This window comes from Passer montanus, unplaced genomic scaffold (genome assembly GCF_014805655.1).
Source record: "Passer montanus isolate IOZ18808 unplaced genomic scaffold, ASM1480565v1 scaffold22, whole genome shotgun sequence".
NCBI lineage: Eukaryota > Metazoa > Chordata > Aves > Passeriformes > Passeridae > Passer > Passer montanus.
The window spans coordinates 5,597,919-5,614,694 of record NW_024366815.1 but is presented as its reverse complement, the minus strand read 5'-3'; the positions used below and the strand labels follow the sequence as shown (position 1 = coordinate 5,614,694).

Genomic DNA, 16,776 nt, shown 5'->3' with positions numbered 1-16,776 from the left:
TGATTAAATACACCGAGGTTCAGGGTTCAATCACCATATGGGCCATTCGCTTATGAACTGGACTTGATGATCCTTGTGGATCAAGCATGTTTCCACCATGCTTGTGGGTCGTCCCTTTCAACCCAGACAATTCTGTCATCTGTGAAATATATCTTAAGATGTCAAAGGCCCGATGTCACAATTCAGTGGCACCTGAATCTCACACAGAGAGTATGCTGGACATGCACTGTAATTTTACTCAAAACACCACAGCAAGGCATGAATCTCACAACTGCTTTGTATTAAAAGACAGATTTAGAGCAAAATCCCACTGAAAAATACAGGAACCTATGTTGACCGACTCAGTTGAGTTTCATTTCACCACCAGAATTCTTTAGATGACCCAGGAGACTAAAGACTGAATGAATGCTCATTAAATAGTCTTGGACATCTCCATTCCTAACCAGCTGTCTCCACCAAGCACCTATGTTGTTCCTCCAAAGCACTCATCCAAGCTGCCAGCATCCAAGCAGCCCTGCACAATTAAGTCACACACAAAAGTCCTTACTTTTAGGATCCTGAGACCAAAGTTTAGAAAAGGTAAAAGTTAAAAAATTAGAAAGGACCTGACAATGCACAGGTTTTAAGAAAATTTTAGGCTCTATTTTCATGCTGGTACAGCCTAATTGTGAGGCTGGATTGTATTGTCTCACAGTTGAGTACCCTGACACCTCTACCTTGGGAACAGATCATGATCATATACCAGTGAATGGAGGGCAACCACTAGAACAAAACATTTAGTCATATTTTGAAACATAAAAGGGCCTGCATAGATACCTAATGCGACATGACTCTAGACAGGAGCCAAGTACCTAAATTCCCTGGGAGTGCAAGTCCTGACACAAGCCTGGCAGCTTCTCCTACTGGACAACTTTGCAAAGCCTCTCCTCAGCACCCTGACAGTCCCACCCAGAGCTGGATGCCCATATGTCAGCTCCAGAAAATCAGAGAAAGGCCAGTACTCCTTACGAGATAGGTGCTGTAAGACCTGAGTAAGTCACTTCTCAAATTATTCAAAAGACCAACAAGTGTAAGTTTCTCTGACCCCAATGTCCCACTGCCTTCTTACTAGTACATGGCCACTTGCTTGGCATGTTCATCCATTTTCACTGTCAGTGGAAAATAAAGCTCTAGATTTACTTTACAAGATGGATGTTTCTACCATGCTGTTTTGTAAGACACCTCTGCAGGCTCATTTGCCACTTTACTAGATGTAGCTGTAAGCAGCTGGTTATGAAAAAAATGCAAACTGAATTTCTCAAAATGCTATTGATGACATTGACCATGTGGTATGGTCAATCTTAATGAAAATTCTATTAAAGAACCAGAGAGTGTGTTGAGCCTCTGTAAATAAATACATGTTACGCTTAAACATAAGGTGGGGAGGGGGGTGGTTAGCTAGATAGATGGCCAAGACACACAGATAGATACACTGGGTTAAGTTCTTGGAGTGTAAATAAAGCCAATATCATTGCTTCAACTTTATGCAGATGATTGCAGCTACAATAATAATCAAAGCAATTTGAACTATAAGTGAGATTATTTCTAAACTAAATTTGGCCAGAAGTTAAATATTTTCCTCAATTACTCCAGTAAACTTTAACTAAAAAAACCTGAATATAAAGGTAAAAAATGACCATATAAAAGAAACTAAACAGTGTTTTCTCTTTAGTTAAGCTTATGTCATCTCATCAGTTTCCTTTCATAGTCCAGAGGTGGAGAGGATCAGGCTAAATGAAGAAACATTTTATATATTCTGTTTCAGTCAACATACTGATCAGCAGCAAAATTAAAATATTTCTGTGATGATCTCCTGAAACTTATCAAGTACAATAATAAAAACCTCAGTAGTTCTGACCAATTGACTTCAAAATTGAAACAATCTAGGTAGGAAAATCCCAACATCACTCCAGCCCACTCAGCCTTCACCTCACCAACCAAGCATTTTTTCAGCATAGTATATTACGTAGTTAGTTCATCACAAGCATATTGCAATCATTAGACATTGAAATCACTGAAGTTTGAGAGGTGTAAAGGATTCTCACTCAGTCAGTAGCAGCTTATGTCCCCATCACTGGCATAATGTGCCACTGCAGAACTATGGGCTGCACCCAACACAGAACTTAAGGATATCAGGGGTAGAACACCTCAACTGTCTTATCTATCTGAGCCTTGAATACACATCAGTCAAATGCATAAAATATTACTTTTTAAATTTTAGGTAGAAAATTTAAATAAAATGCAGTATTAGTCATGCTCAGCTCTTCAGATTAAAATAATACAAAGCCTGGCATTGTATCTCTTAAGGAAATAACACTACTATAGCAGGTAATACATCCGGCTTCAAACTCTTGCCAGAATTATTTACTGCAATTAAAAATAAATTTAAAATAACCCAAAGAAAATAAGAGGTAAACAGATAAAGAGAAAACAGATATTTTCATTGTCATTATTGTCATTTAAGGTATATTAATTGTAGAGGAAAGTACATCTTACTGTCTTTGCTGTGTAACACAATTGCTTTAATAAATATGCCTTCCCCCACACAGGTAGGCTTGAACCTCTAAACTGGTGTAACAGAGCTGAATATCAACCTGTGGTCTTTTTTTGCCCTACTTCCTCCTGATTTCGCTTCTGTAGTCCTTCATGCAACAAAAAGGAAATAGTGAACCTCTTCCTGTGACAAGGATCTTCCACCTTCAGTCACATATTAGCAACACCCTAAGCAAAGTTGCAGAACCTCTGCCAGCCTCAGGGCCACTGTGACAACTTAGCAAGGAAATGAAGGGCAAAACTGATTTGCATGCGTATTTAAAAAAACACAAAAATTTGAACCAGAAAAAAAAAATGAAAGGGAAAAAAACTTATTATGAAGAGCTCAGATGTATTCAGATCCTCTGGGAAAGGATGGAATGCTAACAAGAAAGCTGACACCACTTGCCAAAAATCAATGTGTGTGCACACACTGGATACGGTATGGAGCGGCTGCATATGCTGCAGGTTGGTTCATGCTAGATTATTGCATAAGATTTGCAATGCCAGAGATACTTTCTGCCTAGTTCCTCTTCAGTAGCAAATATTTTATGCTTAACTTGAAGGACTCCAAGACCTCTGGGAAGCAGAGGCAATAAAAAAGGTCTGTGATCCTGCTTCAATTCTTTTCTTCCTGGATTTCACTGATACTGAACTTACAGAATTTCTTCTACTTGCCTGGCAAGCTTTTTGCTGACAACAAAAGGTTTTCCCCAGACTCAATATTATTACTTAGAAGTTAATTTTTATTTTACTTGACCTGACTTCCACCAAACTGCCCTGCAGGGTTTTGCTGCCTGTCAGCCTGCCACTAGTCCTCAAGTGCCACCTGCCCTGAGAGTGGAGGAGAGCAGCCTTTTGGAAGTACAGGTTCCCATGGCAGACTGCCAGGCTCTGTCCCACAGACAGCAGAGCTCACCTGGGGCAGCTCTCTGTCCTGCTCTGAAAGCTCTGAAAAAGACAGTCACTGCAGGTGGATGCCAGTGCACTAATGCAGGTGTGGCAGAGCAGCCTTTGGGAAGGGTGTACACACAGGGCTTTCACATTCCCACCACTTCCATGGCCATGCAGGGCACGGCCCATGGCTCACCCCTCCAGCTGTTCTTACTGGCACACCCCCCAGCAGATTTCCTGGGCACTACAGGTCCAGTGTGTGGAGGGCCTCATCCACACTCTGCCTTAGGGGCTGGTGATCTGCACAGCAGGCAAACCTGGTTTTCAAGCCTGACCCTTAAAGAAATCACCGACATACCCAAGGTGTCCAGTTCACTAGTGAAACTCTACCATCAGGACTCCACTAACAGGACAAGCAATTAATCTGTGACTTACACTATTATAAATCAAAGCAGAATCCAACCAAGGAAAAGCTCAAACCTTATAGAGAGTAAAAAGTTACTATCAAGCAGTCCTATTACTGACCAAATACATGAACATTGTCATGATCACCAAAGTGAGTACTGTGAGTGAACACGCTCAGCATCCAAAGTGACAATTAAGAGCACCACGTACCTAATGAACCATGCATTGTTACTGATCAAAATATCAGATTTCCTTTATTTAGGGGAACAGAATTAAAAAACAGTTACTGGAGAGAGACTCACAAAGGTCTACAGAGTTTGCTTGTTAAAGTATAAGGAGGCTGTAATATGAATAAATTGAAATAAGAATGGGAAACCATGTAGGCAACATTGGGTTTATTTCCTTTGCCATTCTATTTCACATTTTCTATCATGCTAAGAGCATGCAACTTCTACTGGTTTAACCTAAAATTCACTCTTACACCTGTGCAGCACCTGCAGTTAAAGATCTGAAATACATACCACTTCCGAGCATCTACGTAAGTTTAGATTTAGCTACAACAGAAATCACAAAAACACCCCAGCTTGAAAGGACTTTTAAACCTAAAGCAGCAAACAACTCAGGCAGCAGCTGCAATTATTTCAGCAGGGATTTCTGGGGGATTTTTTCCTAGCCACACAGCAACGAACACGTGCATCCTTTATTCTGGTGAAACTTCCAAAAGAACTGAAACAAGCATTTCAGAATCTATATCTAAACTGAAAAGAACTGGAAGATGTGTGGTCTAGAGCTGCTTCATGCTGTTAACCTTCATAGTCTTCCTTGTGCCAGAGGTACCCCATGGGACCACCAACACTATAAACAAACTGGCCAGTGCTTTGCCAAGTTCAGCTTAGCACTGAAAACCAAAAAAAGAGACCACTGTGGTATCTTGGCCTTTGCCTATGAGTTGCAGCACATGCAAACATGAGACCCAAATGCCACACTGCTGGGAACGCTTGTTTGCTATGTGAGAGACCACCTCAAGCCCCCATCACTTCAGGCATCTCTGCACCATTTTGGTCCTCCCGACTTCAATACAAGCCATTCCTAAAAACCATACTTTGTATTCACTTTATCAGTCTTGATGCAACTTGTCCTTACTTGTCATCTAAATACAAACACAAATAATGTGTAATTTCACTTTGGTATGTAACTAATCATGCATATACTAAACTTTTCTGTTAGAAGTCAAAGAAGATAACATTTATATTTAGCTTTGCTCTACTTACACTTCCTTAACAAGACGAATACAATTATAGACAGGTCCGCAATGCTGTAAATTGGCATGACTTCACCAAATTCCATGGCAATTTGTCAATTTAAATTAGCCGAGAATATGGTAATAATGTTACATCACAAAAAGTACAACAGAGAAGTTAATGTGGGACAAAATAAAGACAGGAATACGCTGTAAGCAGCAACAAGAAGGACAAAATTCTCATTAATGCCAGCAATTTATGATGATCTGCTCAGTACTTACATCAAAAGTTCTGCAACTTACACACACTGAGATATGCTGGAAATGTGCTTTACAAATAGTGCCTACCATGCCACACAAGACAGGCCACCTTTCACAAAGACTTGACTCACTGCTCTGCTGGCTGATCATGACTTTTTAATAGGTGAAATACGTAAAGACTGTAGCCAGCTTTTCTTGACCCCAAACGTGATCGATTTATGTGCTCCATAAAACCAATAGCTTTTGCAATTTTTATCCTGACTCATTTAACTACGACTCCTGTACTCTTCACAGACAGCAAATGCTTAATCCTTAGGAGCCCCCTGGGAAGCCAGCATCTTCCACACATCTATGCCTGCCTTGAAGCCAGACAGTGCTAGATATAGAAGACATATATTTACCCAACATATCTCTTTATGTTTGCTGCCCTTGGCAAAGGTCAGTGTTCTGCTGAACTGCAGAATGAATGTGTTTCTTCATGTCTTAAATAAAGGCATACATTTTAGTGAAGTACTATTTCTTCATATCTAATAATTGATAATTAAACATAGAAACAGCATAATAAGCAATTATTCAACACAAGAGGGACAAACCATAACAAGTAAATGATTATGAGTGAGATGTAAATTCAGGTACAAAAAGAGCCTGGAGTCTCCCTGTACTTGCTTCCTCCCCATATGTGATTCACAGGAAGAATGTGAGTCTTCTAATTCACTGTATCTAGCTAAAACCAAAGAAGCATTAGAATCAATCACAACTCATAATTTAAAAATAGAATACCAAAATGAACAAATAATATGCAACAGCTAAAACATGGAATTGTAAATGTCCTCAGATTACACAGCAAAATAGTTGAACAAAAACTGAACTGGCAGGAGCTGACCCCATGTTATTCTACTTAGTGCTTTAATCAACACTGAAGTTTTCTGTAAAAATTCCATCAACATTTAAATCTGGCACAGAGAACATGTAGAAAGCAGGACTGCATACCAAAGGCAAAGGTTATGTTCCTCCTGTTGCCACTTAAACATATCCATCTTCACTATTCTTGTGACCTAACAGATAAAACAGTAGTTCTTCTTCAGCATGAGCCTACAAAATCCTAGCATTGAAATTTTATGCCAAGTCTAACAAGCTTTCTTCTACAGAATGATTAAGTCTTCACAGCAAAATAATTCATTATATTTTCTTAAAAGAGCAGAATTAATATGTTCGGTTTTCAGCTGTAACTCTACTACAGCTACAACCATGTATGAAAGAGTTCATGCAATATTCATAGAACTGCATTAAAACAGTAAACTACTTTTTATAAGTCCCTGTCTGTAACAGAAGACTATTGATAGCGCCCATAACTGCTGCTCTACAGCATAAACCAAGTAGGTTTTCCAGAAGTTTTTAATGCCTGAATGTCACTTTTTTTGTCTGAAATACTGTGCAATGTTTCTTTTCTATGTTTCCACTGTTTTGCGAAAATATATATTGAAATTACCAGATTTCACCCAGTTTCAATATAGACAAAACCAGAATGATCCTTTTAGCTTTTTTCACTGAATTGTCCTTGAGAAGAAATAATTTCTCTTTCAACTAATGGGTTATATCTACAAAAAATATCTTGAACCATTTCCAGACTCAGCTTAAGAACTGATACTGATTCTGACTGAATGACAGGTAAAGAGGCTTTTCATGTGGCCAGAAGATTGTATTCTTAAAAGATGACTCTGTGACAACCAGGTTTTCAGATGTTAAGGCTAGAAAGACAGAGGAGGAGCACACGTTTGACAACTGGCCATTTGTCCATGCCCCCAGCAACATCGGCAACCTGGTAAGCATGCATGGAACAGAGTCTTTTTCCATTGACAGACTGCAGCTCTCCATCCACCAAAGTACTCAAAAATGAGAAAACATCTGCAAAAGTGACAGAAAACAGAACTCTGGTCTTCAGAATTTCCCCCACTCATCCAAAAAAAAAATCACCCAAACTGCTGTTCACTATGAGAAATCAGCACAAAATCAAATATTCAGCAGTATCACTGTGCACACAAGTGAGCCTCATCACATCAGCAGAACTACTCTAGACTCAGAGCTGTAAATCAGATCAAGACGTTGACTATCAACAGGTAGTTTTATTACAATGAAATGCTTCCATTTTAACACCTTTATCGACTCCAGACTGACAGAAGAGCATCCTAATTATCTTAATATTCTACTGTATGTGTGAGTATTCTGGGGTGAGAATTCCCTATCCAAGATGACATTTTCAGCATTAAGGAAGAAGAATAAGCAAGAATGAGTGATTACACACTCACACACACATACACCAAAAAAAAAAAAAAAAAAAAAAGTAATTTGCTGAAAAGCTAATGACCTGAAATACTGTGTCTAATCCACTGCCTATTTTTTCTGCTTGAGAGCAACCAGTGTCTGTCACAAACTCCTTACACCTTTTTGGTAGAAACATGACATCTTAATGGTGCAAAGCAATGCTGTCTTCTGGCTTGGCTCTTAATGTGAAAAAATTCTTCTCTAAAAGCTTAAAATGGAACACTTATTTAAAGCAACAAGATCTGAAGATAGCAACCTGCAGAAGATGAAATGCAGAATGCTGCACAATCTGAAAGGAATTTATCCTTTAATTACATACTCCTTTATACAAATGGCATGTGACCATTTTTTGCACTGTTTTGGCAAACAGTATATTTCATTATCCAGGTGACATGCTGTTGCCCTTTTTATTTCTGATCAATGCCTTGAGGCTGGGCTGGAAGGAAACATCTGAAGTGTTAGCGAGGTTCTTTGAGCTTCCTCTTTGCCCTTAATTCCTGGCTCCAGACAGGCTCCCACTGAGCATTATAGACCTCTCCCTCAGAACAATTCAGTTCCATCCTAATTGCCAGGATATGCCACCATCTTAGGTGACAGTCAGGAGAAGACAAGGCAGGCTCACACAGATCCTCTGCCTTCCAGCAAGCTACAGAACGGTGCTCAAAGCACTGGACCAAGGCTGTTTTCTGCCTGCTGCCTTGCCTGAGCACATGCAAGACCATGGCTTACTTGGATGCCCTAGCAGTAGGGCGATACACTTTTAAGTGAACTCTCCCAGCAAGTTTAAATTTACTTTCACTCTAGGTGCTGAAATGATTCTGACTCGGGAGTGGTTAGACTCTGACTCAAATGAGAACTCACATTCCATACAGTAAGTAATCCATGGAAAAAATACACCAATAGGTATCTTCAGATCTTTATTTATGAGCAATGAAATATATGGGAAATTAGGAGAGACTAACACGAAAAGGCAGAAATGGCATTAATCCCAATATAGAGAAAAATGATCTAAATTAATTTTGGCAGAGTGAACTCTGCTTTTAAATTTATTTGTCTTACCACATTAACACTTTAACAGTGACAGCCTACAGGTTTATTTTTAGGTACTAGTATGTTAAAATATGGGATGAAAGTAGAGAAAGAAGTTACTGAAATTGTTTTCTGTAAAGACATTCAAGCACTCTCCCCAACTCCATGCTGGAAAACCATTCAAAAAACAGTGCATGCATCTGTATGGCAAAAACACCTGCAATAAAAATTGTGACGCCTTTAAAATGTGCTAAACAACCCATGCTAATACCAAGACTGCTATGTGGTGTGGCAGCTTGACACTTCTGAAAACTAGACCATTAATTTAAATGCCTAAAACCACATTTTTCTCACTGAAAGGAAGGGGTTCACAATTTAAAGTAGTTGTTCTTAGTATTGGTACAGTAGGCAGCCAAAAGAGGACAGCAACTTACTTCACCAGATCTGAACAGGATCTCCACAAGATCATGCTTTCCCTGAAGTATGTATTTTTTACATGATGCAGTGATGGGGACAGAGTTAATTTCAGACAGGCTTTTTAATAGCAAGGTAAGAAGGAGCTTTCAGACACAAACCAGGCAAAATAAGGCAAGCTCAGTATCACCATGAGTAGAATGGTAGTGGTGATTTTGCTTTTCACAACCTTTTATCATTGGACTTAATGATGCACTTTTACTATGGTGTTCTATTAGATCTCCTTCTAGAATGAGTAATTTGTTAAATCACACCTGATTTTACTGAACTTCTTACAGCATTTACCAAAAAACTGTCTACAGGGATGTATGGATAGGTTTCACGTACGTACTGCACACAGACAATACCAGAAGTAGTATAAAGTCAGAATGAAGGTACGTTAACAGAAGCTCATAGAATGGAAAACACTTATCTTAGAGAGAGATTTTTAAACTGAAGTTTTAGTAATGCCGGACCCAAAACTGCTACTTTTAAGTACCCAAGGCTGTATTTAACATTACCTTATCTACAGAATCTTTAGTGAAAAAATGAAAATCACAATTCTTGACATGTTACAGCTAAACTACATTCCCATCTCATACCACAGACTTTTCTCTCATGGAAACAGTGTAGGAAATGGTGTAGTAACAGCAAAAAATGTTAAGCCATATTTGATAGGAAATTTAAAACTGAAAGAAGCAGAAATTTCCAGGTATTTTGAAACTGCATTAACAGATGGCTAGGTAAGAGCTGTGTATCTAGTTTTCATCCCTTGTACTGTAAGAGTAGATTTCAGGAATGTAATTACCTACTTAATAACCTGAAAGCAAAGTTATACACAGTCATCAGCATCAGGAGATGAACTGTGCTTGCACCAGTCCTTCCTAGGCTCTGCATAAAACTGTTTAGTCTAAACTAAAACCAGCCAGGGCAATGGATTCCATTAAAATCAAGTTGTCACCTTCATAAGCTATACTTTCATCTTATGTAAGCTACCACTGTTACCAAAAGAATCAGTCCAATTTTCCCCTTCCAATCCTTGCACAGCCAGTAAGCACACTGCCATGTAACAAACCTGACAGGGGAGCTGAGTCCAAACCAAAAGATGCTGGTCTTAAACTACATGATTTTGGAAATAAAGAAAACCATCCAAACAAATGTGCTTCATTTTGGTATTTTCTGATGGAAAAATTATGTGTTTTAGTTTAAAAACTAAAGTTTTTCAGTTTTCTCTTTTTTCCTGTATTTTACATAAATTGAGCATCAATATTAAGATATGTATAATTTATCCTAAACACGTTTTTCTTTACTTTGTGTACCAAAGACTTCAGTGCTATCAGAATTACACAGGAATTTTGAAATTCCTCACCAAACGGAATCTCTCATGTAGGCAGTTTTATAAATCCACAGAAGCATCAATAGAGCGTACCATAAAAGGGGAGAAAAAGGTTATCTGCACCTACTTATTGTCAAGTGATTTAAACACCTTGTAGACATAATATGCTAGAACTGCAGATAGTGGTTTCATCTCTAGCTATAAAGTTACAAGCAATTTAGTCACTCTTTCAGTGGCACAGCTCCCCATCTTTGAAATGCTTCACTACTACAGTGAAATGGAAAGTAACTCATCATTTTACATGAGAGTGTCTGATACTACAATAACCTCCTGAATAAAACACAAAAAGCCAAATATTCAAAATGAAAACCCCGTAAGATAACAAACTGTCATTTTTAAAGCAAAAATAAACAAATACTCCAGACCAAAATTTCCTCGCTTTCTCAGAACTGCCACTGTTACAATCACTGTGTTGAAGTACAGAAGGCAGAACGTAAATCATTGCATGAATAGGAGATGAGAACTCTGCTGGCAAAATTAATCTGTATGTTCAGGTGTTACCTGGTTGCAATATGCTGCAGTATTAGATCTCATTATTAGTTCTCATGCACAACCTTATTGTCATTGTCCTTCACTGCCAATGAGAGTTAAGAACGTATTCGAATGAAGAAGTATTTCAGGACTGATATGATGTCCTTGTTTAGCCTCAGGGAAAAAAAAAAAGAGCAGGGTGGAAAAAATACTAAAGAGAAAATATCTTTTTTGAGGACAACCAAGCACTGCTTCTATGTAAAGCATATCAAACGACATATACACTGAAAACAACTTCAGGGCAGCATGCATTTTTATCTGAAAGATGACAGATCAGCAGATCTGTTCAGTCTGCTTGGTTTCTGGAGGAACAGTGCTTAATACAGGGACAGAAAAAAAGAAACTAGAGACTCTTTTAAAATGGAGAACTCCACATATTCACAATTTAATATCTGTTTTAGATCCTGCAGAAAAAAAAAAAATTAAATTTTCTTCTAGATATAATTAAAGGAGAATAAATATTGCACAGTCACAGCACCTGGCTGAACACCTCTTTTTATAAGAAATCAACCTACTTACTGCTTTCTGACAATGAAATAAAAACATATCAAATTGATAAACAATCTGTCCTGTACTTAGTACCCACATTAAGACATGCTTTTTACTAATAAATTGCTAATTAAAACCTTCCCAAAACAGGTCACATCTCTGCAGTGACAAACAGATCTAATAATTTGGAAGCGCGAACACAGTGCATTAAGGAATACACTCTAAAAGGATTGTCTGAACTAGTACTAATTTACTATGGGATTACAAGTTAAGTCCACATAAGCAATAATAAATGTCCTCAGTATCAGACTTATCTATTTGGATGGATCTGCAGCATGCTTATGTACCACCTGAATATTTCAAAAGTGCAGGAAGAGTCTATTCAATCAATCCAAGCAACAAGGGAAAAATCAGATAAAGCCTGAGAAGCCAGTCCCAAGAAAAAAAATCTCACACAGATAAACTTAGCAGTTTGAAGGAAACAAGCACAACTAAACCTTAGGACCTCATAATAACTGAAATAATACTGGTACACTGACTTCCATGGACTTACCCTGATGTACTGTTAATCTAGCTCTGAGTTTATAAATTAAGATCACTGACAAACAAACATAATGGGCACTAAAGGCAACTACAGTATGCTGAGGAAAACCCAGAGAGATATTTAACTTGCTAATATCATCATTTGCCAATAATCCTGCTTCTCAAACAAATTTCCTTTTTTCAAGGACTTCTGCTCTTCCATGTAACCACTATGGCTAAACCAAAGCTGTATTACACACTGACCTAAAAAAAATTTAAAGGAAACAAAGCATGAAAGATTCTTAGTTACAGGCATGGCTAATAACGAGTACTAAAGTACTTTAATCTTTCTTACTTCTCCTCTTATTCATTCAGACCTTTTCTTGCTTAGAACATCCATTCAGTGAACATTCACTCCTCTGCCCATACTCTAATGCTTGTGCTCCTGTGGACTGGAAAAACAAAAGCCATTGGGCTGAGTATCTGAAGTAACTGAACAGGGCCTACTGGCTGATGACCATGATCTAAAAGAAGCTATATCATTTTGGGACAGCTCCTGAGTGCAATAAGCAGAAAATGGTGCCACCACTCAGGAAGAGCACAGCTGCAGCAGTGTCAGCAAGAAAAAACTCATACCCAAAGGCAAAAAAGAAGGTCCTAGGATGACCTTGTGCTCTCCTAAACTGTTACCATGTGTAAGTCACTGTTGTTGACCCTGTATTGGAGACTTGCCCAAATGCAGCACACGTTGCATGGAGGTGCTGCTCCATAAGAATCTCCTCTAAACAGAAACCACTCACTCACCTTTGATGCAAGAAGCTGAAGTTTTGTTCTGAATAGCTTTCATTTGACACACTTTATATGTATGAGAGCTTACTGCTGTAAGCCTGCCACTCAGTACACCACTGTACACGAGGAATACTGCAGGACAACTTCCTGAATCACAATACAAACAAGGAGGGAACACAGAGAACACTAAACCCTCCTCTAAAAGGAGGGCTTTTAATGTGCTTGAAATGTGAAAAGGAAAGTGGAATTTGAGTGTGCTCTAAGAAACAACCCACTTGCACCAATTTCTGTAAGCATTACGATTGTTTCTCAATTCTCTTTGAATCATCAAGGTTCTGAGACTGTTTTTCAGACATCAGTTTCCTAAGCAAATGCTGACCCCTGTTAAAATTCAAGGCTGGGGAGTGTAAGGCCCTCTTCTGTTTCTCAGTAAGCAAGTGCCAACACTTTGTTTCAACATTGATAAACCTGTTTGTTTGCCATCAGTTGTGCCCTTGGGCTTTTCACTTTATCCAGCTCAGAAAATGGAAACAATAAACAGGTTTAACTTCCTGTTTTCTTGCTATGATATTTGGTTCAGAGAACAGTTCAAAGTAACTTTCAAATTCAATCATTTTAGTTAAATAATAAATGGTGTCTCTGTTAAATAGTTTTTATTGTATTGATTAGAAGGAATCTACTCCACAGCAGGTACTGTAAAGAAAAGCACCTTCACCGATGCCAAGAGAACATGCAGGGGGTAGCACCTCCATATACACGGCTGACTGTGGTTCATTTTACACAGGCTTTTATACATTTACAATTCTGGCATCTGCCCATTTTTGTTTCCTTATCTGAAAGGTACAGTTTTAAGGGCTAGGATTTTATGTAACTTGTGGTTTCATTATTTTAGGATTACAAACATGGCAGATCATTCCTATCATATTCATCACATTTATCCAACTGATACTATGCTTTGCTATAACTCTGGTTTATTGATTACATTCTTCTCTTTTCTATCAAAGTAAAACTTATGACTTTGCATTCTTCTTGCCTTTCATGACAATTAACATGCCTCTCCCTCTGTATCACCTTAGCCCACCAGGGCTAGGCCCTGCTTGAAAAAGGGATCACAGTTAAACGCGGCAGACACACCTTTAAGGTTTTGTGAATTCATACCTATGCTAAGGTGCTTATGTCACGTGAGGCCTGTGTTTCAGTATCAATCCTTTTGAAAATGTGTTAAAACCATACCAAAACAAAGCATATATTAAAATACTGAAGGCAAAAGTACACTATGAGCAACCCAAAAATATATTGGTTCTCAGATACTGGGTGAAATATTCTACTTCATTGAAAATGACAGAAGTTGTCCTTTCCTTTAGTAGGAAGTGGTAGGATAGTGAGGTGGGAAAACATTTTTCTGAGCAACCCTGGGAGCCTGGGGACCATCTGGGAGTCTGGTCCTACAGCCAGATCCCAAAGTATGCACAGAGGGAGCACCGATGGCTGTGGGAGTGCTGCCTCCACTGACAGGTTCACTTGCAAAGAATACGAAAGAATGCAGTACTTAAATGTGATGTACCCTGCAAAAGAAAAATAACTGACAAAGATACCAGAGAAACTGAATTACTTTAAAAAATGGACCAAAAAATAAATGTAAAACTTCTTGCTACATCAAATTTTTAAAATCTAGCTAAAAGAGACCAACTTACCATTTACTTTTACTTTAGCACCTTGTAACTAACAATCAAGGAAAGCAGAAGAATGTGTTCAAGCTTCTACATATATTTCTTTTTAAAAACTGACAAGCACAACAAATCAGTGCTGAAATATATTTTGAAAATGTGTACAGGTACAATCCAATTCATAAACACAAGCTTGGATCCACTTAAAATAGTATTTAAACATTCAATACCACATTTTTTTAGCCTTCTAGGTTACACTGACATTTCATTTAATGATTCAGGAATTTAATTTGGTCAACTGCAAACAGCCTTGCATCTGCCATGGGACCAAATATGGCTCTCATGCATTGAAGTAAGCTGCTGATGTGGAATTTGGCCTATTTCTTATTACAATCTTAACTTTTCCCAGTTTTTTAACATGAATTAACTTTACACCATACACTGATGCCTTTGCAATGTTTCTGTTAGGTTTACATATGGCAGGAATTCTATGTCTCTACATAAATTGAGAAAAAAAGCAAAGACAAAAAAGCTTCACAGAGCAGGACTCCAAGGAAGGAGCCTCTGACGACTAGGATCACCTTTCTCATCACCTCCCTCCACACCTCTTCCTCAGTTTACGTTTGCACGAAGGCTGATGGTTTAATCATCCTTACAAAAGACAAGGAAACAAAAAAACCTGCCACGTTATTGAACCACTGCATTTTACTGCCACCAGGAAATGGAGTCATTACTGTAAAGAAAGTACCTTTTGGAGCCTCCAATATAGGTGAAGGTAAAGGTGGAGTCTGAGTACCTGAAATCTGAAAGACAAAGAGCTGCTTTATTACAACTTGTCTTGATTTTGGCTGAAGTAGCCGAGGTTTTAGGGAGCAGCATTCAGCTCCCGACACGGGGGCGGCGGACAGGGAGCCGGGGTGAGCCAGAGGAAATGCAGCATCTCCCCCCAGCCCCTCGCAACAAGTGCCCGGTGCTATGGCAACGCCAGGGAATTCCATTGTCACACACGGCAACAGGCAGCCGACAGCCGGGCTCCTGCGACGGCTCCTGGCCAGCGGCCCCGCACCGGCACGGCCCGGGCGTGCTGGCACGGACAGGGCCCGTGTGCGGCTGGGCGTGCCACCGGCCTGGGGCCGGCCAGCAGGGCAGGCGCCGAGGCCGCCCGGGAGCAGCCGCGTAGCGAAAGCGCCGCGGGCAGCGCCGGGCTCGGGCTCGGGCTCGCCCCCGGCGCTCCCGGTGCTGCGTGCGGCCACCGCTACGCTCCCCGGCTCGGGATGCCGTCCCCCCACCCCGCCCGCCCCTTTCCCGGCCGGCGCCCGGTCTCCTCTGCCCTCATATGCCCTCGGAAGGAGAGGAGGAAGACGGGATCTGAGAGCGGCCCCGCGGCCGGGAACGGCGGCGAAGGGCACGGGCACGGCGGGAGCGCGGTCCGGGTCGGGCGCGGCGGCGGCGGCGGCGACGGGAGCCTCCGCGCCGCCAACCTGGCGCCCGGGGACAAACTCACCTGCAAACAGGCAGTCCTTTTCCGCCTTGCACTTTTGGATCACAACGTCAATATCCTTCTGAATCCTCTCTTGTCTTGAACACATCCCCATGAAATAAATCCCAGGGGAAAAAAATAGCAGCCTTTATTTCCACCCCACCCCACCCCCCGCGCTGCTAGGGTTTTTTTTAAGATTCAGCCCGAAAGAAGGAGCCCGGGGCTGACGAGCAGGAGCCTCCCCGGCGGCCCGGTGAGATCCGTTCGGCCGGTTGGAGGACGTTGGAGGCAGGCGGCGGGAGCCGATGTTGTTTGCCCAGATGCGCCCGCCCAGATGTGCCGCCGCTGCCGGCGAATGGCAATTTCCTCACAATGGATCCAGCGGAGGGTGGCGGCGGTGACACGGGATCCCCCCACCCCCCCCACGCCCTCTGGGTTTTTTTGGGTTGGCTGGCTGGTTTGGTCTTTTTTTTTTTTTTTTTTTTTTTTTTTTGGGGGGGGGGGGAAAAAAAAAAAAAAGGGCGGGGGGGGCCAAGCCGACCCGGCCGCTGCCGCTCACATCCCTGCCCCTCCCGCCAGCAGCGGCGATCGCCGCGCAGCAGCAGCAGGCGCGGAGAGCCGGCGGCGGCACCCGCACTCGGTCCCTGGCGGCGCGGCGGGGCCGGCGCTTGCTGCAGCGACGCCGAGCCGCAGACCCTCCCCTCGCTCCCGGCCCGGCACGTACGGC

The 16,776-nt window shown here is 40.9% G+C and overlaps 1 protein-coding gene across 1 annotated transcript in view; it reads right to left on the bottom strand.

The window, feature by feature from the left end:
• PARP8 (poly(ADP-ribose) polymerase family member 8) overlaps window positions 1-16,504 on the bottom strand; it is a 110,248-nt gene extending 93,744 nt beyond the window's left edge. Inside the window, exons 1-2 of the mRNA XM_039709915.1 lie at window positions 16,074-16,504; window positions 15,318-15,372 (exon numbers count right to left, since the gene is read on the bottom strand). Of these exons, the coding sequence (XP_039565849.1) occupies window positions 15,318-15,372; window positions 16,074-16,164 (146 nt within the window). The 5' untranslated portion in view covers window positions 16,165-16,504. The remainder of the gene's footprint in view (window positions 1-15,317; window positions 15,373-16,073) is intronic.
• Window positions 16,505-16,776: the final 272 nt, after the last annotated feature.